We start from the raw sequence: 24,283 nt of genomic DNA on the forward strand, positions 1-24,283 counted from the left end.
ATCCCATGGACAGGGAGGAAGAGGCACTGGAAAGTGATGGGCAGTGAGCTGGTTTCCTGTGAACTGCAGCTTTTCTGGAAAGCTTTATGAATAGTTTAAAATGTGTTATGGAGCTGAAGGAAGAGAACCAGGGACTGGGAAGGGCCTGCTGCCATGTAGGAACTGGAGGAACTCTGACCCGCAAAGCAAGCCTTTATTGATGTTTATGGGGCAGATGGGAAGGTGAGGGCTCTTTGGTGTGGCATTTTAACTGGAGATTCTTCTTCCCACCTGCCAAGGTTTTGTGAGTTAGTCAGCAACTGGAGAACTGCTTCTCAAAGTTTTGGGGGTGGTAACAATGGTAACTCCTTTGCAAACTGGTTTCTTTTAAGAGCATCTAAAGTTATGCTCCCTAAACACTAATTATTTTGGGGGGGGATAATGTTTTCTTGCTGGTCCTTATCATTGCTACCTGTCCTTTGCCTTGCATTTTCCATCCATTCAAGCACAGAATAAAGGCTTCCCAAGCAGATCTTGCTCCTTCTCTGTGCTTCCATGTTGCTAAGAGAAGGGATTTCTATTTGACACAACTGATTTTCAATCATCCTTTCTCCCCACTGAAGCTAGGCAACTTAACATTGGTGTATTGCCCACCAGCATGGTGTCTAGGCCCCGAGCCAAGGCAATGAACAGCCTGCTAATTAATTTGCCTCCAGACCCCCTCCCCAGAACAAACACTGTGGAAAACAGGAGGTAGCAGTTTCTAGGCAGTCCTCAGGAAGCATTCAGCAAGTGTTTTACTGCCAAGTTTATGTTTTACAGCGATGGCAATAAGGACTTCTGGTTGTATAGAAGAAAATGCATTAGCTTCAGTACAGAGAAGACTACCGAAAGTAATCTGAGCCTGATGTATCAATTTCTTCCCCCAAAATAAGCAGTGTCTACCATGTTGCCTGAGGTCAGTGGGGAAATACAGGCCTAATCTCTAGGCAGGAGCAGGTATTCATGTTGAAAAAACATTGATACCATTCAACCATTATAGGTGGATTCTGTTTCCAGTAAAGCTGTTCAGTTATGCAGCAGATAATACTGTGAGCTCATGGAGTTTGTGCATCTTGCACCCTTTTTTGCATACATACATGTGTATATATTTATCTGTATAAATAAGTTAGGGAATATATACATCAGCGTACAGAATAAATCTAAACCTCAGTTACCAAAATCCATACACCTGCCAGTGGATTTGGTCTGGTAACACTTTGCATTTCACCTTCAAAGCACCATACAGACATTAATTATTTACCCAAGCAGCTTCCCACTCACCAAAAGGATGAAGAATAACAGGCAGGGTAAAGGATGGAGCTGAGGGAGTGCAGCACATTCATAAAAAGGCAGCTTATCGTGTATCTCTCTCCTGCCATGAGCACTGCAGATTTATGCCTTTATAAACCCTACAGCCCAGGTGCAGGAGTAACCTTCGTAACGCAAAGCTTGTCGACATGGGGAAGTCCTCATTCAAAAGCAAATGATCCGTTCTTCATCTTCAAAAGCTTTGGCCTCTTCTTGGCTTATGAGGTTCCCATTCAGACTGGAGGGGAAAAATAAAAGGGATGTGAGAGTAAGGTAGTGACCATTGCCCATCTATTTCCATTTTTATGCCCATTTTATATATATATATATATTTTCAAGGCTTTGGAGCAGAGATTGCAGCTTTGCAAGGCCAGATGAGCTGCCTGCTTCTCCTGGGCACACAGCTGGGAACTGGCCTCGGATACTCAGCTGTTTGCACTTCAGCAAGCAGCAGATAGCTGACTAAGGTTCTTACCATGCAGTGAGCTAGTTTAAAGAAACTGAAAGAGTCTTCAGAGCATCTTGTGTCTTCCATAACAACATGGGAAGAAAACTCTTAAGTACTTGGGCATTAATAATGTGGAAAGATTTAAGGCAAAATCTTCAAGTCTGGTGTCACAAAGTTAATCTACGCTGACATTTACACCCCTGGAATGGAGCAGCCTGGGTAAGAGCTGGGATCTATTAAGCCATTTAGACTGAGGGAATTCTTGGGGTTAATGAACACCTCTGAAAATTCAGGCAAGAATCAAGAGGCAGATTGCAGTCTGAAGGTTCAGAACAATTCAGGTGGAACTTGATGCCTCTTCTGTAGACGAAAGCTGACAGTGGCCTCTGAAAAAAGAATCTCTTCCACATCCTCAGGGACCCCACTAGTCAGATACTGAGTCATCATCTTCCTAAGCAAGAATTCAGTGTCCTTTCCCTAAAACAAATATATATCTTTAAAAATAAATTTCATGTTCAATAATACAGCAGTGGTGCTAAACCCAGCACTCTCTTACTGACTTCTGAGCTGCCCGAGGTGAGGGCAGGAATGTGGGATTTGGCTTTGTGCCTGACAGTGCACATGCGTGACTCTGTGATGCCCACCTAATCTACAAGCAAATGTTACGAAAAGTTAATCTTCTTGTAGCTTAGCACTTTGAGCGTGCTTGGAGCACTGCCCAAAGGAAATCCACGCACAAATTCCATGAAGCACGTTTGTAATGCCAATTAAACAGAACCGTCTCCTGCTTGTTGGGATTTAGCTCCTGAAAAGCATGAACGTGGTCCAGAGTTTAAAAATGAATCAGAACAAGCAGGACTTGGTCTGTGAATTCAGGCCCAGATTCTGCAAACACACACACACATTCGGTGCATCAGTGGTACAGACAGATGTGAACTCACAAAACTGCATGGCATTCGTAACACACAGGGAAGTGTTTCAGTGACAGAGGCTTTTTACCTGTCTGAAACCACAGCGGGAACTACAACCCCTGCCTCACATAAACTTGCTCTGAATTTTTTAGGCTGGAAAGAAGCAATGCCAGAAGTGTTTTAAAGGGAGAGTTTACAAAGTGAGCCTTTGAGGAAGGGATCTTTACCAGACTTCTTTAATAGCTGTGTTCTCCTTGAGAGCTTCACTGAGGCACTTCACCCCTTTGGCTGTAATCCGGTTCTGGATAAGCCTAAAAGGAAAGCACTTCATGTCAAACTAACACACAGACTAGTTTACAGCACGTGCACAACCTACACTCAGCTTGACGTCAGGGAGCACAGCTGCCTGTTTGCCACACCACAACGGGTGTGATTCCTGCCTGTGAGGATTGCACACAGTGTTGGTCGAACACCCCACGTGCACTTCCAGAAACAGAGCTCAGGGTATTAGTCTTTTCCTTTTAATCTTGCTTATGGTTGCATTCCAGAAATACTGAGCTTAATTACATAGCTGACAAATTTCTGCTAAGCACCTTTTACTGCTGGTATAGGACTGTGATATTTGGACTCTCTGAGACACACAAACCTCTTAGCGCTGGTTTCTTATTAAGAGTGCTGTGAGACATAAGTGATGTACAGACAGTTCTGGGTACAGAACCTGTGTACGCACAGTGATTTAGCAGTTATGATCTGCAGGTTGCCAAATCCTCTTGTCTTGGTTATCAGACCAGCAAGACCTCCGAAAAAAATGAGGCACTGAATTTGACTGGTGAGAGTAGGTGCAAGTCCCAGAGAAGCCACCTCAGCAGCTACAACATACGTCTCATCTGAGCTGAGGGACAAAAATGATACAAGACTCAAGTAGCACAGCTGATGGGAGCAGTAGGTAACTCTTACACTGCAGACTGCAGACCATCCCCTAGCTAAAAATTAACAAAGCTCTCTCATCTGCATGAGTATAAAAATACTCAACGCCCTAGCCTGAGTCAATACTCACCTTTCAGACTGCCATGGTGTGTGCCCTGTAGCTATTCCTCTCCACGTGACTGGCTGCATGAATCCCATGGGATTCAGGAAAATTGGAATGAATTGAACAATCTCTTAATGGAGGAGAGAAGGAAGGAAGCAGGGAGGCATTCCCATTAAAGGACTGTCTACATCTGGTAAATCAATCAAAACGCAAAGGGATCCAGTAGATGCTTCCAGTCACCTTTAATTGTGCCTCAAGTCCAACTGTCTCTATGGGTCACTACCTTCTGGAGGTACCCACTGGTATAACCAACAAATCAGGATATAAATTTGCCTACTGGCAGAAACCCCAAGCCCTGGTAAAAGCACGTACCTAAGGTTACTAGGCCTGCTTTGGATGGGAAAGGTTTTAATATGAATTCAAACCAAATTGCTCAGTGAAATGTACCTGCAGCTCTGCACAAACAAATCAAGTCCTCCCCACCCCTTTCTGTTTTCAGGGTGATGGGCAGCAGAGCTTCTACTGGTTTCAGAAGAGGCTACAAGCACTTGGCACCTCTGACAACCATCAGGCTTCCTAAGAGGTGAGAGTGAGATTTAATACAGGGATTGCTAGAGTGGAGTTAGCAAAGTCTGTATGGCTTGTAAAGGGACTCCCGTTTATGATGTTCTCTTCATCACTTGGAATGAATGGATGGCCATTTGTTTCAAAGCCCACATGTGCCCAACTCCATCCATGGACAAATTCTTGTGAACCTCTGTATTAGAGCAGCTAATGCTGTGTTTTCTTAGAAGTTTAACTAGTCTCTTGGGGATTGCTTGGAAGGATCCCTGAGGACTTCTAATAGACGAGTGTCTTGCATGAGTGAAAGTGCTAGCCCTTGAAGCAACATCAAGCAAATGGGGCATGTATTGAAGTGTCTGTCATAGTTGAAGAGTAAGAGTTGAGCTTGCTACTTACATAGTATGATGATAAATAGTAAGAATCATAATAAGGTGATTCTATTCTAGCTGTCTGCTTGGTTCTTGCTTTGGGTTTTCTTTTTTGTTTTGGGTTTTGTTTGGGGTTTTTTATGAAACTTTTGTGTTTGAGGCCAGTGGTGTTCCCCAAAGGAAAGATGAAATCCATCAGTAGTTTGAAAGTTACCAGGACACATAAACAGCTTCAGCCTGTGCCTGTGTGAAAGCAGGTTCAAAACGCCAGACAGCAGCTTTATTAACTTTCCATTATAACTGTCTACAACCAGTCACCTGCATCCAGACCATGCACAGAAAGCTTACTGTGACCTACATAGATTTGGAAGGTGAAGCTTTAATGCAGTGACTGCCAAAGAGCCTGTGCTTCTGTGGAATGTAACTCACCACAAATGCACCAGTTTCTTGTTGACCTTCAGCATCTCTGCAAAACTCATTGCTGCCTCATCATCCAACTCATTTTTAGTCAACCTAAAGGGGAGAGAAAATGTTCACTTAGGATGTTATCATTATTTTTCAGCCCCCTGTCTTACCAGCTTGTCTCTGACTTAGCTTTAGACAGCCAAAGAGGGGGTGTGGTGTTCTTGCCCTGAGCAATTTCTAAAGTCTGGACACAAAGAGATACTGAAGAGAAGCCCTGGAGGTAAAAGAAACAGGAGTATCAGGTCTTTATTTCTTAGAGCAATGTCCTAATGATGTTCTAGTGGCTAAAAGGTGAATGAGGTGTAGTGGAAAAATGCAGAGGGGTAGAGACCACACTGAAGAGGTGCAAAACCTGACTTCATATGATAGAAGTGAGAGAAGATGGGGAAAGCAAGATGGAGGGAGCAGAGTGACGTGTGACACTGGGACATTGGGATGTGGGCTACAGGACGGGCACTGCTGATCCATTACTCATGTCCCCGTTCTTCCAAAGGGATACATCTTACAGCTTGCTGGTAGTGAAAGCATAGCAGATGAGGGGAGGGAGAGGAGGAGGTAGGGAGAGTAGGAGGAGGCAATGGGACTGAAGGAAATAAATTAGGCTGCATCTTTCTATGGAGAAAGAAGAGGAGGAGAAGCAGACCACACTGCCAGTTACCAGAAGATTTTCACGGAGTTGTTGTGTTGCATAGCTTCAGCAATGCTTTTGCCTCCTTCTGTCGTGATGCCATTGAACGCAAGACTGGGAAGTAAAGATACAAGTGTGTAAGAAACGGCATCACTTGGCCCTTCCACTACCAAATACTAGTGCATATCCTGGATGATCTATTTCCCAGCTGTACAGTTCAGCATCTGGGTGTTTCAAAGGCCCACATACTTTCTGAACCAGCAAGTCCTCATGACTTTCACAAGTGAGAACAGTTCACAGCCTGCAGCCTGAGCGCAGGTCTGTCATGCAGGCCGTAAGGCTTGCTGTCAGCAAGTTGTACTCTTGGGACTGAGAGCAGAGCTGCACCCAGTGGTTTTGAGAGTAAAGGCTTTTAACAAGGACAAAGACTTGTGCTTAGCAGTACATGGGTTTTTACGTGGATTTGTCATCCCAAGTCCTGATATGAACTGGGCGTATTGTCCTTTAAGTCCTTCAGACACCTGAATATCTCATTATTCTTCCAAACACAACCCCTTCTGTTGTGCAGGGAGAGATGAGCTTGTAAATGCATGCTTTCCATTACAAACCACAAGTATTTCTTACTCTGCCCTTCATTCTTTGAGTAGACACTGGCAAAATCATCCAGTTAAAATTATGCTCCAGGCTCTGAGAGTTCAAAAAGCATTTCCCCCCTCGAAAGCCAGGGCAGAACCTGAAAATAATGCAACATCTCAAAAAAAGGTGAAAAGGGACATCAAGTAGGGCAATGGCACAAATATATGTTAGCACAAGTCCCTCCTAGCTTCAGCTGAAATTAGATATTCTCAGTCCATCACGACTGAGCCTAAAAATGACAAATATGCTGAAGTAAACTGATGTAGTAGGGACTATCTTCCCTTAATCCTCTCATAATGCTACCACTGGTGCTGTTAATTCAAGTCATGAAGCAAGGTCAGCCACTGGAAGATAAGAAATGAACCCAAGAGCAAGTACACTGCAGAGCAGAGGATTCACCCTGCACAGGTGCCAGCAAAACCTAGGTCTAACAGCACAGTTACCCCTCCTTATTCTTGCAAACACATTTGTCAGCAGATTTGTTTCCATCTGAGAATCACTCAGCTCTGGTGCAGGTTCAAAATGTTTCCTTTCAAGTCTGATGTGTCTGGATGGATTGTGCCATTATGGGAAGATGGCTATTTCAGAGAGCTTTTACATTTAAATAGATCTAGGGCACTGCACCTGTTCAGCTTTTAATTTTTTAAGCCCGACTCTCCACTCACAGAAAGGAAGACAAGGCACCAGCTCCAGAATCCCTGTATCTGAAGAGGCAGCAATAAAATCTCCAGAGATCCCGAACTCCCCAAGAAACTAGTGCCATGTGCCACCTTGTGGGGAAACCAAAGAGGCTTGTCTGCTCCGTCACAGTGGAGGCCAGTGGAACTGGGACACAAACTGAAACGACCACCATGAACCAGCTGTGTGGATGGACTCTGAAACAGCAGCAGATGCTACAATATGCATCTTTAAATCCCTAGCCAGCACTTGAAAGTCTGGCAGGGGATGGGCTGTTTCACACTGCCGTGCTACCAGCTTCACCCATGGCTTCCAGAAGGTTGGTTTGAGATGAATCACTGAACTCCAGTAAGAACTACATCTCATCAGCACTGAATGTGGGGGGTCTTAGCATGACTGCAGTAATAATGAGCCTGATGATACTGAATTTAAGAATGCCCCAGTCCCTTAGCCAATACCTCCTAAAAATTACTTTGGTGAAAGTACTGTTACACCTTCACAACAGAAGCTGTTAGCATTGAGCTCACTGGGATCCTGATTCTGTGACAGCTGGTGTATCCTTCTGCTAATGCTCCCAGATCAAAATGGCACCCACTGACCATGTGCTTTCCCAAATGCCAGCAACTCTGTGCAGCACAAGGGGAGGAGGTGCAAACAGAAGAAAGGATGCCAGCCCTGCAATATTCTTAACTTAATGGCTTCACAGGGCTTTTTGATTCAATCTGGCCTCTTACTTCCACCAGGAGCCTGTTGGTTACACAAAGAAGGCTGCAATACCAGATGGCGTTCCAAGCTAACACTTGGTGGGAAGAATCATTGGTTCAAAGCACGATGGGACAACCGGCACTACAACGAGCTGCCCGGCTCTGCTGGTGCTTTACCTTATGTTTGTTAACCTAGGGTGGTTCCTCAGGGCCTCTGCAAATGCTTTTGCTCCTTCGTCTCCAACTTGATTACCCCACATCCTGGTGAAGAGAGGAAACCATGAGATACGAGGTGTGCTGCCCTAGTGCCCCATGGCATTGCATTCTCCCCTTTTCACTCCCCTACCCCCTGATTACTTCACAGTCTTTCAGGCTTGTGAGAAACCTGGAAGGTACCTCCTGGCTGAGCCAAACATGTTCCACTCCCTGCACAACACACCAGCAGCCTCTGCTGACTCATCAGTACCCTAAGGCTACAGCACAGAAGCAGCTCTAGGAGACAGCCTCCTGCAGGAGAAGTGCTTTTGGGATCACCTTGCTGCATTGGGCAAACCCTCTGCAGCCCTGCATCGTTATGGGGTAAAGGAGTCTTGTGGTCCTCTACAGTGAGCTGCCGTGAGAAACAGACCAAGTTCTAAATCCTACCATTGTCCTGCTCAGTGTTTCTTCCCCCTCTCAAGCTTCCCTCCTCCTTTAGAATAGTCTGGCAAAATGGTCACAGTTCCTTCAGTGTTATACCCAAATGGTATCTCCTCTCTCAGCAGTGGCCAAGAGAAAAGGGGTAATCAAAATCTCACGGGGACAGTATGACCCTGGGCTCTTCCATGCATCTGTAAGGAATAGTATTTCCAATGGCAAAACAATCCTTGGTAACACAAAGAGTTAATGGAAGGTAATGTGGTAAAAGCTGCAGGGATCTGGTCAACATCTAATAGCAGTATCTGGTAAAACCTTTTCTGTGCAGACCAGCCACTTTGAAAATTCACCCTATATTATGAGGTTTGAAAGGGCCTCTGCTGAGGTAATGAGGGGTTTTTTTCCAGGGATCATGGCTTGATGACTCAGAGCCACACTCAGCTTGATGGGTAATTAGTTGGCAGCTCTTATCAAATCAATTTAGCTGTGTGGTATCTAAACAAATCCACTTCCAGTAAGTTCCCCAGAATTTCCTTGTCCTTGACAGTTTGTTACGTAAATGCTGAATATATCTGTTTAAACATTACTGTCCAAGCCATCCTAAATCTATTTGGAGAGATCATTTCCTCCACAGGAGAAAACAGGAGTCCTTCACTGAAATTACAGCACATACAGCACAGCAGACCTAGCTATATGATAATGGCAGTGTGCCTGCTGGTGACTGTATTTGTGAAATGCTGTAGAACAACAAAACTAAAAGCCAAAAATCTGACTGTTCAAATCTGATTTTCCTATTTCAGGTGTTTCTGTGACATTCACAATGGCCAAAAAGGTTTTAATTCCATGTATTCAAGTGTTTGATTCCGAAAGAAATGTTCTCCTGTTGGGTGGAAGGAGAAACTGAGTTGCCAGGGGCAGGGGGGATAGATTAAAATATAAATTAAATCCTAAAGTCTAGCACCACTCCTGAGGGAAGTGGTCAGGGACTAAAGGTTTATTTGAGTACATTTGAGTTTGACAACTGTAACACTGACACTCCATAACAAGGTACGTTATCAATAGTCACAATACCACCCAGACTTCAAAATGACCAAGTATCTCTAGAAAAGCTGTGCTGCCATAAGGAAAGCGGCTATCTTTACATACTCTCCTCTTGCTAGTTTGTCCCTCCTTTAAGTTTCTGTCAGAGCAGGGACAAAACAAAACCCAAACCAAACATTATGTGAACTGGAGAACAATGAAGCAGCTCTCCTTCTCCCTCTGAGTGAAAACATGCCTATACTTCTGCACTGGTTTGTTCTAATGCCACCACTTGGGGGGAAGGAATAGGGAATAGCAGGAGAGAAGGCAAGACTAAAAGAAGGAATCCTGCAGATGCATTGCTAAGATCAAGCCCTGAGCTCTGCTCCTTAGCACTGAACTTACCCAATTTCAAACATTGTCTTGCTCTTCTGGATGGCCTGGGCAAGGCACTTCCCTCCTTCACTGGTTATCTTGTTTGCTCCTATTCTGCACAAAAGACATGAATTGATGAGGTACATCACTTACAACTGTACAGTTATTAGAACACCACCTCAGAAAGCAATACAAGTATTTAATGCTGATTAATTCTCGAGGCTAGCTGCAGTTATCAAAGGTCAACCTAGAGCAAAAAAATACTGCAGTCATTTAACCTTTGATTAACATACATAATTTTATGCTGTCTTTTACATTGCATGTCAGCCCTCCAAACTAGAAGTATTACAGTAGACTCTTGCATTTGGTGCTCAGTATGTCAGAAATGAGCTTTAGGAACCAATCCTCAAGACAAGGACCCCTGCCTAGTTTTTAATACAGTTCATAATATCAGCAGTTGCTACAGAGTACATGAATTACATGCAGCGTGTTTCATGATGCTATAGGGAACAGGGTACCTGTATCTCTGGGGTAACTATGCACCCTGAAAATAACCATCTTCCAAAAGGCTTTCTTGTGAAAGGTAGATGAAATAAGCAAAGCACTGTGTCAAAGCAGGGAAAGAACCAAAGTGCTGTTTGGTTTCAAAACTCTGCAAATATTTCAAATGGAAAAGGTGTGGCTACTGGGGGGTTTCAGAACTGGACCACAACCCAAGAGTCCCTGGCTCCTGGTTTCTACATTCATACCAACTACAGCTGACATTGCTGTAGTTACCTCTGCTTTCTGCTATGGTCACAATTACACCACTGGTTAATGATCATATTGACCTTTATGTCAAACTAGTGCTGTGCATGGCCAGATACTCTTACCTGGGGAAGTTCCAGGAATTAAATGGAACAACTCACCAAGTGAATTCGGGGAATTCCAGAGTTGAAGTATGATACCAGCACAGCCTGACTCCAATGGCTCATAAAAGGCAAGATATAAAGCAGCTTGGTACTAAATCCAAGTGAATTCGCCTACTGCAAAGGGCAGTAAGATTCATGCACCACTGGCCTCACTCAGGTGCTCAGACTGAATTTAGGTAAAGAACAGGTCTCATACTCTCTTTCTGCTTGTTACTATATTCTAGTACAGACTTTCAATTATAGAATTATAGAATCATAGAATAGTTTGGGTTGGGACTTTCAAAGGTCATCTGGTCCAACTCCCTTGCAGTGAGCAGCGTTTCACTTGCTACCACTCACTGCCAGACGACTGTGAAAGCAGATACAACTTCAATCCAAGTTATGTTATTTGAATCACAATTTTTGCCCTTTTTCCACTCTCCCTCCTGTTTCAAGTTGCATTAATTAAGATACTGTAGAAAAAGAAAGGAAAAAGAAAATCCAACATACTTCACGTATTCAAGGCTTGAACACTCCTCGATTAGTTTTGCAACGTATTTGGCTCCAACATCAGTGATCTGATTGTTGTATAAGCTTAAGGAAAAGATCACATTGGTAAAAATAGATTATTCCTACTGTTACTTTAATATTTACAACCTGAATGCTCTATAAGAACCCATACCATCTATCTCTTTTGTATGCCTTCGTACACATTCACAGTGACTTGTATTTCTATTTTTATATACAATTAATATTGTGAAGGGCTAGATATAAAATACAAAGAGACCAGACTCCAAATGATGGGAAAATAGATATTATATAATTTTTTTAATAAATGGCCTTTCCAAGCAAACAAAGCTTCCCTCTATTTCTGTGTTAGTACAGAAATAATATTGCCAGAAGAGAAAACAGCAGAAGAATGTATTTTTGGTCTTTTAAAAGTCACAAAATCCCCTCACAAATATTACTGAAGATCAGATACCTCAGCAGATGTACTTACATTAGGGCACTGGAGGAAAAAGGCAGTTCTTCCTATTCATATTTACTTTTCAAAAAGTCATTTTTATGTAGCTCCTTAACCAAGAAGCAGGGAGTCAGAGTTAACATGCCTTCCAGCTTCAACTTGATTAAGAACAAATTAAGGTTAAAGAAATTGGTGCCATGAACATTATGCCTTTAAACTGTATGTTTCTGATACTAGTCTCTACCAAGCTGTATCATCTGCTTTGCACAGGTGAAATAATCAGTTTACAGCAGTGCAAACAGAAGGCTCTAGCTATGAAGCTCACACTCTTGCTCGTGCTCTGTCTCTCCCCCCTCCACAGCTAGCATAAGGCTTCAGGCATAAAACTAGCATGCCCACACAGTTCAGTAACCTGACAGTGGTCTGCAGCGTGTTACAGAAGGGCTTGCTGTCAGTGGAAGGCCACCCTGTGGTGCAGTGCAATGGGAGAGGAAGCTGCGGGCCTTTTCCCAGTGAACTGTTAAGGAAGGCAGCTGAGTCATTTCTGACACAAAATGCTGCTTTGCGTGTGTTCAGCAAATGAGGAGGTAACTGTGGCTTCCACCCCACCTTTGCAGTGTCAGTACTGTCAGCATGCCACTTCTATTTTCTAGTATCAGTATCTAGTGTTTTGGGGTACATACCCCAAGAAAGACACAATTTGGTACTTGGAGAGTTCTTCATACAAGATCCTTACTCCATGATCTGTGACCTGATTTACACTGAGCCTGGAATGAAAGGAACAAAAAAGAAAGTTTGAATTGATACAGATTACAAGTGTTCATCACCCATGAGTTAATGAATACGTCTACACATAGAGGTCTTCGATACTTTAACAGGCCCTTATGCCACATATTAAAAGCCATTAAGGGAAACGTGAGCTCAGTTTCATACAGCTCACTTCAAAACCAATAGAAAACAAAAAGCCCCAAATCTCCAAGGTAATGCTCTGGAAGCTGTCCAGAGCTGAAAACAATAAAATGGAGTAAGTCAGAAACCAGAAACAAACACCTCATCCTCCTCCCACACTTAACTGTGATTGCAAGGAAGAAATTCTGCTTGATACCCTACCAAAACCAAGCTTTCCTAACTACTCTTCCTGCAACCTTCTCTCTGAGTACCTAGTGAAAGCCAGGCACCTTGGAAGTCACCACACATTCAGGCTTCACTGAATAAAGGCTGTGAAAAGTCCTGGCCAGGAAATAGAACTGCAATCCCATGGGTATCCTAGATGTTTCTAATTTTACTGTACCAACTAGGCATGAAACAAATCAATGTCAGTCATTCACAGAATAAAAGTACTTCTTTTCACAGGTTTATTTTTTGGTGGGTTGGTTTTTTTTTTTTCCTTCTTGTTTATGTGGCGTTGGTTTGGTTTTAGCTTCTCAAGCTTTTTCACCTTGCCTAAATGGGCAGGCTGCCAGGAAGCATTCAAATTGTGATGAATCACATTTTTCTGGGTAAAGCTGTCCCTGCAAAAACATTCTGACCAGCTTTAGCTTCTACACAAACTCAGAAGTTGAACATTGACAGCTGAGAGTCCCTTATTACCAAAAGCCTCCCTGACTATTGCTAGTTAGTAACTTAGTTGCTTTAGAATGCACTAGCACACAGGAGAAATCAGGGCCGATTTCTACAGACCAGAACAGTCTGCTCCTTTGAAAGGGATGGTTAAGCTGTTAGAAACATTTCCTGATTTGAAGAAATTCCTCATTAGAAATCACAGTCCTAACATGAGAAGAGCCATAAAAACAAAAAGGCAGCCTAACAGACTGGTTTGGTGCTGGGGATGGTGTTAATATCACAATGTGTATGGGCATGATCATATGATAGGGACAAAGAATGAAAGTCTTTCATTTTCCTCTATGTTTGTCTTACATACTTCAGCGTTTTCCACCAGGTTTCTTTACTGCTTTCTCTTGGGAGGTCAGTTGATTTGCAACTAACTAGAAAAAGTGTCACTTGTTCTGATTTAGTCCTAGAGAAAACACGGCAGAGCACAGCCAACCATGAAGAATAAATCCATTTATAAAAGCAAACAAGCAAAAAACCAAACAATCCTCTCCCCCCCCCCCCAACAAACTCATGAGGCTGAAGGAGCTTTAAAAAAAAAAAAAGATATATTTGAAGTTCCTGCTCCTCTGCACCTAAACCTTCGGACAAATAAGGTATAACTACATGGCACAACCTCAAAGGACTACAGGTGGAACAATGTTGCCTGTGATGTTAGAGCTGGAGTTAGTTCTCTGTGACCACCAGCCATGTCCTCTCTCCACAGCACCTCAGGGAAACACCACACCTAAAGACATCAGCTACATCCTTCATGGAGTACTACATGTTAGCTTTTATTCTGTGAAAGCCAGACATCTTGGAAAGATGTAAAAGCAAGAAATTCAGAGCTTTTGATCAAGGATTATTGTGAGCAGCAGATCCTCTCTTACCCCGTATAAGCAAGGACAGAGACAGGCTCAGCCATCTTGAAGTAATGGAGGAAGCACTTCTGTTTCCTTTCTTTTCCCTTACTCACTTTCTCCCATAAAAATCCTCTTTTGAGAAAAGACAATTTGAGGCGGAGCTAACTGAACCTACAGGTTTAAACAGTCCTGGCTTCTAAGGACTTCTTATCACCCTTTCCATTTGGGTTTCCAAATTCACAGCTTGTCCCTGCTCCTGTGACTGGCTCAACAAAGAGTACAGAAAATATGAAACTTTCATTTCCAGGAGCAGTAAGAATCCTCATCCTTCTCCACTTTTGAGATCAATTCCTCCAGCCAGCCCAGCAGCTTGTGTAACAAACCAAGGGTAAGCAAAGACCTGCTTGCACGAACTCCCACCTGATCACTGCAAGCTTGCTGAAACAAGGCAGCAGCTGTTTCACTCCATAGTCATTGATGTTGTTGTTGTCCAGATCCAGAGCCAGGCGCTTTTGAAAGTGATGCACGACAAAGGAAATAGCACTGCAGTCAGCAGAGTAGGCATTGCAGTACGTGAGCTTGATGTAATTGGCGCGCATGCGTTTGGCAGCCAACTTCCCCACTTTCTCGCTCTGAGTCTCGTAGAGGCACCTCAGCATCCAAACAAAGTTGGGTTGGACCTGGATCTGATTGTACTCTGGAAGCCTGGACCGAGTGAGGCCTTTCAGGTGGGATTTCATGCTCTCCCCAAAGTATGTGATGAGTACCTTTCTCTTCCTCTTAATGACTGCAGGCAAAACTAAATGTCTGAAGAGCTTCTGCTTGGATCTAGAAAGCAGGCCACAAAGAAACAGGTTGGTAAAATGAAAGTGTTCATTATTTCGGAAAGGATCCTCCCCTGCTAGTTGTTTCTTCAGCCAAGGAATAGGAAGGCAAGTAGGCTGGACAGTCTCAGTGGAGGAACACTCATTGAAAAACCGAAGTAACTCCTTGGCACTCACTTTCTCTTCAATAACCAGGAACAAAGCTGTGAAAAAACACTGAAGGGTTAAGTGCAAGAACTCATAAGTGAACTGATCGTCACAGCCACTGTAACCTTTAACTGTCCTGAGAAAGCCCAATTGCAAATCTCCTTCAGAGATGTTCACTGATGAGACCTCCTCCTGTTCAAAGATAAAGAAAGAGTTCTCCATCCCTTTGTATGCCATTTTACCCAAAGCCAGAAGAGTTTCCTTTCGTGATTTGAACACCTCTGCTTGGCTCCTGGTGTTGTTCTTCAGCAAACTTGTTTTCACAGACCGGTTCAGATGGACTTCAACCATGAGCAAAAATACATCTGTCAACGTAATGGAACAGTCTGGAAGCTCGTGGTGGCTGTCAAACATGGAATGGAAGTGTTCATAGCATTTAAAAATAATCCAACAAAATAAAGGCACTGTACACAAACTGCAGAGATTGGGGTTAGCTTCCAGCTGGTTCAATACCAGTGTTCGCTGCCCCTCATCCTTGAAAAACATAGCAGTGTAGTCCTTCAGGTTATTGCTGGAGAAACCACGAAGCAACACTTTCTTTCTAATGATGTTTCTCTGGATTTCAGTTCCTGTCCTCGCTGTAAGAATTTTCTTGGATCCCTTAAGCAGCTTTCCTCTGAGAAGGCTTACCAGCAGCACCAGGGGGTGGACGGCTTCAGTGGGCGAACACATCTCGGGCATGCTACTCAGATCAAAATTGGAATATATCTCATCAAAGCCATCAAATGTGAAAAGAACTGTATGAGGGAATTGCAAGATGTGATGGAACACCTCTGCGGGATCCTGGTCTGGGTAGCAATTATATTTGAAGAGTAGGTCTTTCAAACACATGGCTTCATCTTCCTTAAAGCAACTAAACATCCTGCATCGGAAACGGAAGAAAAATTTGGCCCCTATGTCCAATTCTTTTCTGGCCCAAAGGCTTTGTATCTTTTGCAGCAAGATGGACTTTCCAATTCCTGCATCACCAAAGACATAAATAGTCTCTCCATCTTCATTAATTAGACCAACTGTGTCATCAAAAAGGGCTTCTAATTGATACACTTTGCCTAGACTCTCATTGGTAAAACTGACCAGCTCCATAATACTGTTGGAGTAGATTTCTTCCAATAGCATCTCTTCCCTCTGAGCATACGACATGACAAACTTGGAGTCCCGTCCCAGTTCATATCTGAGTTTCTGGCAATACCTGCTAACTAAAAAGACAGTGAACTATTATTAAAAAGACTATGTATACAATGAGCCACCTCTTTGGGAACTGAGAGGTGTAATAAGCAAATGTAATTCTAATGTAAAATAGGTTCTTTGGCAGATGACTTCTATTTGTGCTGCCATTATCACTATGTTGGGAAAGTCAGGTGCTACCGAAAGGTAATGTGTGAGCCACCATTTCCTGAAAGCTAATATTCATAGAATCATAGAATAGTTAGGGTGGGAAAGACCTTAGGATCAACTAGTTCCAACCCCCCTGCCATGGGCAGGGACAGCTCCCACTAAATGTTGACACTGCATTGGTCTAAGGGGCTGCCACCTTTCAGTTGAGACTCAAAGCCAAGACCCTGACACTTTGTTAAAGGCTGTTTTACTCTCTGCAAAAGTTTTTTGGTCACTGTTTAGTTTTGGCATCTGTCTTCTCACTATATTCATATTCTACCTGAGAGCTCTATCAAGGAGGTGGTTATTCTTTCCTAAGTTGTTTGTTAATTTTTATTACTGTAAATAGAAGGCATGCATTTTAGAAAACAGGTGCCAAGCATTTCAAAAGATCTTTTTTTTTTTTACACATTGGTTTGTGTTCTTACTGCAACCAAAACTTTGCTTCAGATGGGGCAAAGCAGTTCTTTATATAGTATGAAAAAACCTCTGAAAACATTTATTTCTGCAATACTTTAATTCTGACTTTTGGTATAATTTATTTAGGATCATAGAATAATTCAGATTGGAGGGGACTTCAGAAGGTCTCCAGTCCTATTTCCTGCTTAGAGCAGGGTTATTTATGAGAACAGATGAGGTTACTCTGGGCTTTATCAAGTTGGCTCTTGAAAACATCTAAGTATGGAAACTGCACAGCCTCTCTGGGCAACCTGCCTCATTGCTTGACTGTCCTCATCCTGAAATACTGGCTATTCCACTGCCAAAATACCACAGTGTTGCTAATAAATTGTAGCAGAGGCCCAGGAAGTACTACAGCTGGCACACGATGGTTATACCGTTATGCTACATATCTACAAACAAATGCAGAAAGAATTTGAGTTCAGCAAAGCAGGATGTAATGTATCAATGTGACTGTTGTGTTATACAGTGTGCCTTTTAATCATCTGGTTACCACTGCCAGCAAGTACAGCAGGCACTGGCTGTGCCTGCCTAGACTTTCCCACTCTCATGTCACCTGGTTAGAGCTTCCTACATAGCAAGATAGTTCTAAGGGAAGGAGTATAGATGCATGGCCTTACCTGGATCTGTATTTACCACAGGTTTACTACAAATACTCTCCGAAGGCTCGTAACCTATTTCATCCAGCCAAGGCTGAAGTTCATAGTAAGCATCAGTGACTTTCTGCAGGACACAGATGAAATATTCTGAAACTTCTTCTCCCTTGCTTTGAACCAGGTCTAGAATCTTGCGAACCTGAAGAAACACAACATGAAAGAGTGTTGATACATAACATTTTATCACAGTTACACTTGTAGATTACTTTAGGATCCTTGCTGGACTGGAACAGGGGACCAAAATCCAAACGGGTGCTTCAAAAATGTGAATTCAAAATCTAGCTCTAAAGTTGAACCACCACAAACCTCACTTGCTATTTGTACTTGGATGTTGCAAGAAAATTGGCTCTGCAAGTTAAGGACTGAACTTTTAGCTAAATCATATGCTAACCAGAAACAAAATGAATAAATACTGCTCCTCAAGAGGGGACCCAAAGGACTTCCTCAGCTTGACTAGATACTGTATTTTAAATCCCGTGCTGGTTAAAATGAAAAAGGGGTGGTTTCCCAGTGCCCTAAATTCACCCTCTGGTTTCTAAATACTCCAGTCACATTTAGACTTACCTCAGGATCCAGCCAGATCCAGAGCAGGATAGGCAGATGTCTCTCTGGACCTTAATGCAGATCCCAAAACCTACAACTCTTCCTTTTAACACAGCAGCTCAATTCTGCAGGCTCTCTCAGTATAATGCACTTGCTGCCTGTGACATTTACCAAAACTAATGGCTATGAGGCAGTGGCTGGAGAAGTTCAAGACCAAGCCTTACCTCTGAAGGCAAGGCAGAGCATGATGTTTGTGCAACTAGGACAGGGGAACCCTAGTACAAAACCCTCTGCAAGACACAGCAATCATATGGGGATCCATTTTGAATGTCTGGATCCTCTTGCTAGAAATTAATGGAGAATTCAGTTCATCCATTCATAATGAAGAATGTCCAGTTCTAAACTAGACGAAGTGTTTAGAGAGACTGTGGTCTCTTGTGAGCTTAAAGCAGGGTGAGGAACATGCAGCCCAGCATAAACACAGTATTTTTTTCCAATTTGTATGCTCTAAAAAGCACTTTTATGCCTTCCAGAGAAGCTCCCCCAGAGTCCAATTCACTTTAACTGCTGTGGCCTGCTCTCTCTGCTTAGCCTCCTGATGCATGGTCTCCCCCTCAGCTTTGTTACAACAATTCTGCATATTATGCTGAACAGTAAGAAATGCAGATGATTATACAGCATGCGTTTATTCAGCTTTGACCCTATACACAGAGTGAGCAGTGTGTCACCATTTCAACTTGCCAGCAAGAATGATTATTTCATGAAAATCTGCACTGTTAGTGAAGTCCAAGCTCTTTGAATGTTTTATAGCTTGCCTGCCTCTGTGACACTACTCTGAAGCTGCATGACTGCTTTTTCAGGGAAAGAAATTAGGGATTTGTTTTAAGTGATGATGCAAAGAGCAGCTGTGCACATGTGATAATTTTCTCCTGTCAAAAGACAAGGAAATGATTTTTGCTGCTGATGTCCAAAGACAAATCAAGAACCCAAAAGTGCCAGCATGTATCAGTTTTCCATATAAGCATTCACAATGTACACAGGTCTTTAAAGAGAAGGGAGGGTGTGCACATGGACAATCATTAAGTTTTAAAATATTTCCAACTCTCCTCCTCTAAAGCAGGACGATGTCCCATAGCATCCTTGCAATGCTCTGCACAGTAATGAAGCTGCATGTAGCAACCTGTACTCTTAACAGCTACCGTGGCCACATCTTATCACTTATCAGAGGACAAAGCTGCAGCTAGTGGAGACAGGACAGCAGTTATCACCCTGCTCATTCCGACAGCTGCCAGCGGGCATTACAAGCAGTGCCAACCATGCTGTAAAGAGATGTGCTGGGAATCCCTGTCCAGAAAAAATGGGATGAAGAAATTCCAATATAACAAAGATTAGAAAAGACACTAGGCATGAAATTGCCAGATAAACCCATAAACCCCAGGGATAAATTGAAAGCAAGAAAAAGTTTGCCCTGGCTGGTGAAATAAAAAGATTACCTTATCTGCTTGAGTTGGAAACTGGACAACAATCTCTGCATCTTCAGTGGAGAAGTAGTCATTCTCAATCAAGTTGTCAATCAAACACTGCGTGTTTCGGATTCTACTGACCAGAAGTTCTCTGTATACCTTCAGCAAAGCAATGAAGGATGGGGGACTTGCTCCTTGAGGTTTTTCCGCAGAAATCTCCAAGTTAGCACAAAGTTGGCCTTCCATAGTTGAGATAGCAAGAAGCTGCTCCACCCAGCCTCATCACTGTCCATGTGCAGTGAGGAGTCACCTTGGAGTTAACTTCGGGGAAACACAATCTGCCCTTCAAGTTACCGAGCCTGTAAACAATAATTGCATAGAACCTCAATTTCAACCTTCTCCTATGAAGATACAGCCTTCAATTTGCCATCAAAAAATACTAGTAAGTTCTGTGTAATATCACGGTCAACTTCAATGAGAGGTTTCTTCCTCAGGTAGTTCCATTTATTTGTCCAGGCTTTGGAAAAGAAAGTATCTACAGCAGGCAGTATCCTTTCTGTACCAGCACTTCACTGTAGCTTGCCTCAAACACCACCACTAGCATCTGCTTTATTAACTGCCTGTTCTTAGTGCATAATTTAATATTTTTTATTAGCTTTGCATGTTTCAATAGCAAAGGAGGCCATCTGTCCAAATATATTTGGGCACGGAAGTAAATGGAATAAAATTGTATTTCATAGCAATTAATTTGGTAGGGGGGATTAATTTCTACCAGCAATTCACTTTGCTTTTTCTGCGTTACAACAACAGACTCTGTATAAAGTGTTGCCAATATGTTATCTGTCCCTGTAAGTGAGGCCTTGTGAAATCTTGACACAGTTTTAGCTGAACTAGGAAAAAGCATTTAGCTTCAGGACAGAAGGTCTGAGAGGCGGTAGTGAGACTGTGGGAAAACCACTGATCAGATGTTTCTGATGTGAAGGCCAAGAGTAAAATGATGCTAACAGTGAAAATGATGCTGCTGATTTCAGAGTTAATGTACCATTTAGGGCACAGAGCACTTCACACCTTCTAAACCTATTGGTTCAGACAACATGTAAAGCAGGGAAAATATAATTGCATGGGTTTAGTTTGGTTAATCTTATCAAATTCAAGTGAGTAGCCATAAAAGTTAAAAATAGTTTTGCAGAATCTGAAAAATAACTGTGGTACTGAAAGAACTGAAATCAGGTGACTGCAAGATCCCATCTAGATCCCATTCACACAAAAATATGGACCTTTCCTTGAGCAGGAACTGCACAGAATAACTGAATTCACAGACTGTTTCCCCATGTGATAAACTAGATGTGGAAGATGGCATCACAATTCATATTCACTACTGGATTGGGCATCCAAGCGCCTCCATCTTCATAAAGGGAAGAGACTCCACCCAATGCAGCTTGTAATGAAGATATCAATTTAAAGCCTGTGCAAACACTTAAGCTTGAACAGCTGACCTCAGCCCCTGTATATACACCTAGAGACACAACATGACCACTAACTCTGACAGCTATGGGATCAGGAAACCCTCTAAACAACATAGAGATGTTGTTTAGAAACCATACCCTTCAGCATGAATGCTCTCTCCTTGTCTATAAATATGCTGTGTATGCTCTGGTTTTCCACACCAGATCTTGGAAGCTCTTTGTAGATGGCCATTTATTCCCATTTTTTTTACAAGGCATAAAGAAATAGGAATTGGGATCAGACTGGTCCGCATTCTATTGCATTACTAAACTTGTTTTGTTTTAATTGCAGTTAATACATCAGGCATGAAGTTATATTGTAATTATAAGTCAACAATAAGTTAATTTAGGTATGAACCTTGCACATACAATTTCCCATGCAAAAAGCAGGTTTTTGCAAGATCACAACTGAATCACCTCCACACAGACTGTGAGAATTTGCATGATGAACACAAATTACTGGCACCATGCAGTAACAGGTAAAATGTGCTGCTTTCACCAGGACAAGGGTTATTTGGAAGAAAGTTTAGTTCTGATCACTGTCATATTAACAAAAACAGAACACAAAGTTCTTGTTCAACAATTCTGTAAAGGTGCCAGCTCTGCTGCTACAAAATTCACACAGTTTCCCAAGACATTTACAATGATGGCAAACTTTCCAAACACTCCCTGCGCTGCCCTGACAAGCTAGAACTGAGCCCTGCCAGCTCACAGATTCTTCTAGGTGACCTGCTGCTGGAACAAGCTCATTTCTATGGGGCTTCCATACCAGAAGCTGCAGCCTGCATCAGTTTAGCTTCCCCTGCTTGATGCTGGAGAAGGGCATAGGTTTTATACTCCTGCATTTTAGTGATACTGCCTATCTACACTTACAACAAACGTCAGGGCAAACCAGCTTAGTTCCTCTGATTTCAGGAGACCAATCAGTGCTAACTTATGGTTGCTAACCAGTACAGATGCAGATAACTGCATTAAGAGCTGAGCCTTCCAAAGGCTGAGACCATGCAAATTCCCAACTGGACTGTAGCCAGCTCCAAAACTGAAATACTCTCTAAACCAAAGGGAATGTAACCAAGTGATCTGACCTTCTTACCACATAAGTAAGTGACTGCATCTCCTCAGACAAATCAACCTTTCATAACACCATTCACATGACCCACCAGATGAAGTGGCTGATTTCTGAGTCACTGAGCTTCCTAGAAGTCACACTGGCACATCTCTTTGTTCGAGAAAGTTCATTCCATAAATTAACTCTATCATGAAGACCAAACAATATTGAAAACATCATTTACATGAAAACATCTAAAGCTTTAGCAACCTTTTAGTTAAAGAGACGGTCACCTTAAAATACAGGCAACAGAAATCTTAATACATCTTAATACCCAACATTCCCCTGCTTGCTTTGGTTATCCTAGGACCACATTATCCTAATATATTTTCTTTCTTCCAGCTTTGTGAGAAGGACTGAGGAACACTGAGGAAACCGTAATAATGAACCAAAGTGCTGTTATGTGTACAAAGCAAATGAAGTATTTTCTTCACTCCTTCAGATCCATCTACAAAGAGGGTAAGAAAAGGAAAAAAAAAAAGAAATACAGGAAAAGGACAAGAACATGGGAAGATCAGAAGGTCCCAGAAATGCCTGCGGTGTAAGAGAGTGGAGATATAAAGCTGCAATCAAAAAGAATATAAAGTAAGGTTAGGCATCAGGGGAGAAAAGGGAAGAGAGCAAAAATGTCAGGCAGGGAAGTCAGAGCTGGCAATATAAATTCTGTGCATATGACGTACTCAGTGGTATTTTCAGTGGCAATATTGACTTTAAAGCAAAAAAAAATGCACGTCACTCAGTACTGGAGAAAACAGTAATTTTCATCAGTCTGTTAACAAGAAACAATGGAAATTTCCACCATCCGCAGACTAGGAAAATGCCACATCAGATGAGAGGCTGAACACCTTAAATGGTGCTGGAACAGAAAGACTTCCTGCCACGTGTAGTTAAGAACAAGGCAGGTACATGCATGTTTGTAGTGAAGTGTATTAGCTCCATGAGGAAACTTCAGGTCCTGCTCAGATGAAAGTAAACACAAAAATTTCCTACAGTACCAATTCTTGGTGCAACAGCACCTAAAGTCCTGATCAGCATGAGAAATGAGCTTGTTCTATCAGAGTAACACACTGCCATACAATTCTGATGTATACGGTTCTGGTTTGCTAGGGCTTTTTTTTGTTGGTGTTTTTTTAAACATAAGGCCAACGTGTTGAATCATGAAGTCTCCAACTTACTTGCAAGTCCATCACGCCTCTTCCTGGGAAGAGCTGCACTTCCATCATGCATTAACATGAGTCTTTTCAATGCAGGATCCCCAAGGTTACAAAGTACTAAGTCTCTTGTTAAACAATCTGTTAGTTTTACAGTGCTGGGTTACACATCTGGTATGTTTAAAGGTAAATGCTTCTGCAGCTTTTAAACATGTGCTGAAAGCATCTCCTTGCTTATAGTGCATATGGCGTTCATTGCCTTATTTTGGGCACTCCAGATGCTGGATTCAATTTTAGTGCAATTCTTGTGACTGATGTGGCATCAGTCATTAGAAAGCTATTAGAAAAGACAGACATACATTGATGTGAGGCACCTCAGTTGACTGATAAGGTCTAAGAACATCCACCGTTTATGATTCTACGGTTTCTGGAACTGTTTCATTTCTGAAAGGGCTTATGAATGCAATCATTTTTCTGAAAGCCACCTTAAGGCTCTTACAATCCTTCATAAAACATCACAAACAAGACAGACAGAGACTACCAGGAATTAAAAAGAACCAGAGAACAGAGAGCTCACTCATCAGTTGTAAAGGCCAAGAAGAGAGAGAAGACACGGCCCTGGCCAAATGAAACCCAGTGGGGACTGAAGTGATGTGAGAAGCAACAGCAAGTGTGGCAAGAGATGCACAGCATAAGCCTGTATAACTGAGAAATACAAAGGAATACAAGGCAGCAAGATGGTGATAAGGCCAGGAATAAGGAGGGAAAAAGAGAAATCAAATTTGTCATAGTAAGAGGTACACTAAAGTATCAGTGCTCACAGTAAGGTTTTGTATAATCCATGTCAACAAGCTGCAGCGGTGCTGATGGCCTCTGCATGAAGGTACTAGCACT

General features: G+C 42.5%; 1 protein-coding gene and 1 long non-coding RNA gene across 6 annotated transcripts; one reads left to right on the plus strand and one right to left on the minus strand.

Annotated features, from left to right (window-relative positions):
* Positions 1-1,115: 1,115 nt before the first annotated feature.
* NOD1 (nucleotide binding oligomerization domain containing 1) lies at positions 1,116-19,953 on the minus strand. 4 transcript variants are annotated; one of them, XM_057431483.1, is made up of 12 exons: positions 19,656-19,953; positions 17,584-17,758; positions 15,313-16,326; positions 14,520-15,126; positions 12,330-12,413; positions 11,193-11,276; positions 9,823-9,906; positions 7,939-8,022; positions 5,774-5,857; positions 5,080-5,163; positions 2,916-2,999; positions 1,116-1,567 (listed from the first exon to the last, which is right to left on the minus strand). In XM_057431483.1, exons 1-12 carry the CDS (start codon positions 19,869-19,871, stop codon positions 1,495-1,497), a joined length of 2,673 nt encoding a protein of 890 aa, XP_057287466.1. In that variant the 5' UTR covers positions 19,872-19,953; the 3' UTR covers positions 1,116-1,494. The 4 variants fall into 4 exon arrangements, 3 of the variants coding, with proteins under 3 accessions (XP_057287466.1, XP_057287464.1, XP_057287465.1); XM_057431481.1 differs by having other exon boundaries at positions 14,520-16,326; XM_057431482.1 differs by lacking the exon at positions 7,939-8,022 and having other exon boundaries at positions 14,520-16,326.
* Positions 3,026-7,927, plus strand: LOC130611087 (uncharacterized). Of its 2 annotated transcripts, none has more exons than XR_008975153.1 (3): positions 3,026-3,634; positions 3,777-3,911; positions 7,047-7,927. It is a non-coding gene; the product is annotated as an uncharacterized LOC130611087 (long non-coding RNA). The 2 variants fall into 2 exon arrangements; XR_008975154.1 differs by lacking the exon at positions 7,047-7,927 and adding an exon at positions 4,965-5,085.
* Positions 19,954-24,283: the final 4,330 nt, after the last annotated feature.

The sequence above is a fragment of the Pezoporus wallicus genome, unplaced genomic scaffold, assembly GCF_028554395.1.
Source record: "Pezoporus wallicus isolate ANWC-B61680 ecotype Strahan unplaced genomic scaffold, APGP_CSIRO_Pwel_v1 scaffold_11491, whole genome shotgun sequence".
Classification (NCBI taxonomy): domain Eukaryota; kingdom Metazoa; phylum Chordata; class Aves; order Psittaciformes; family Psittacidae; genus Pezoporus; species Pezoporus wallicus.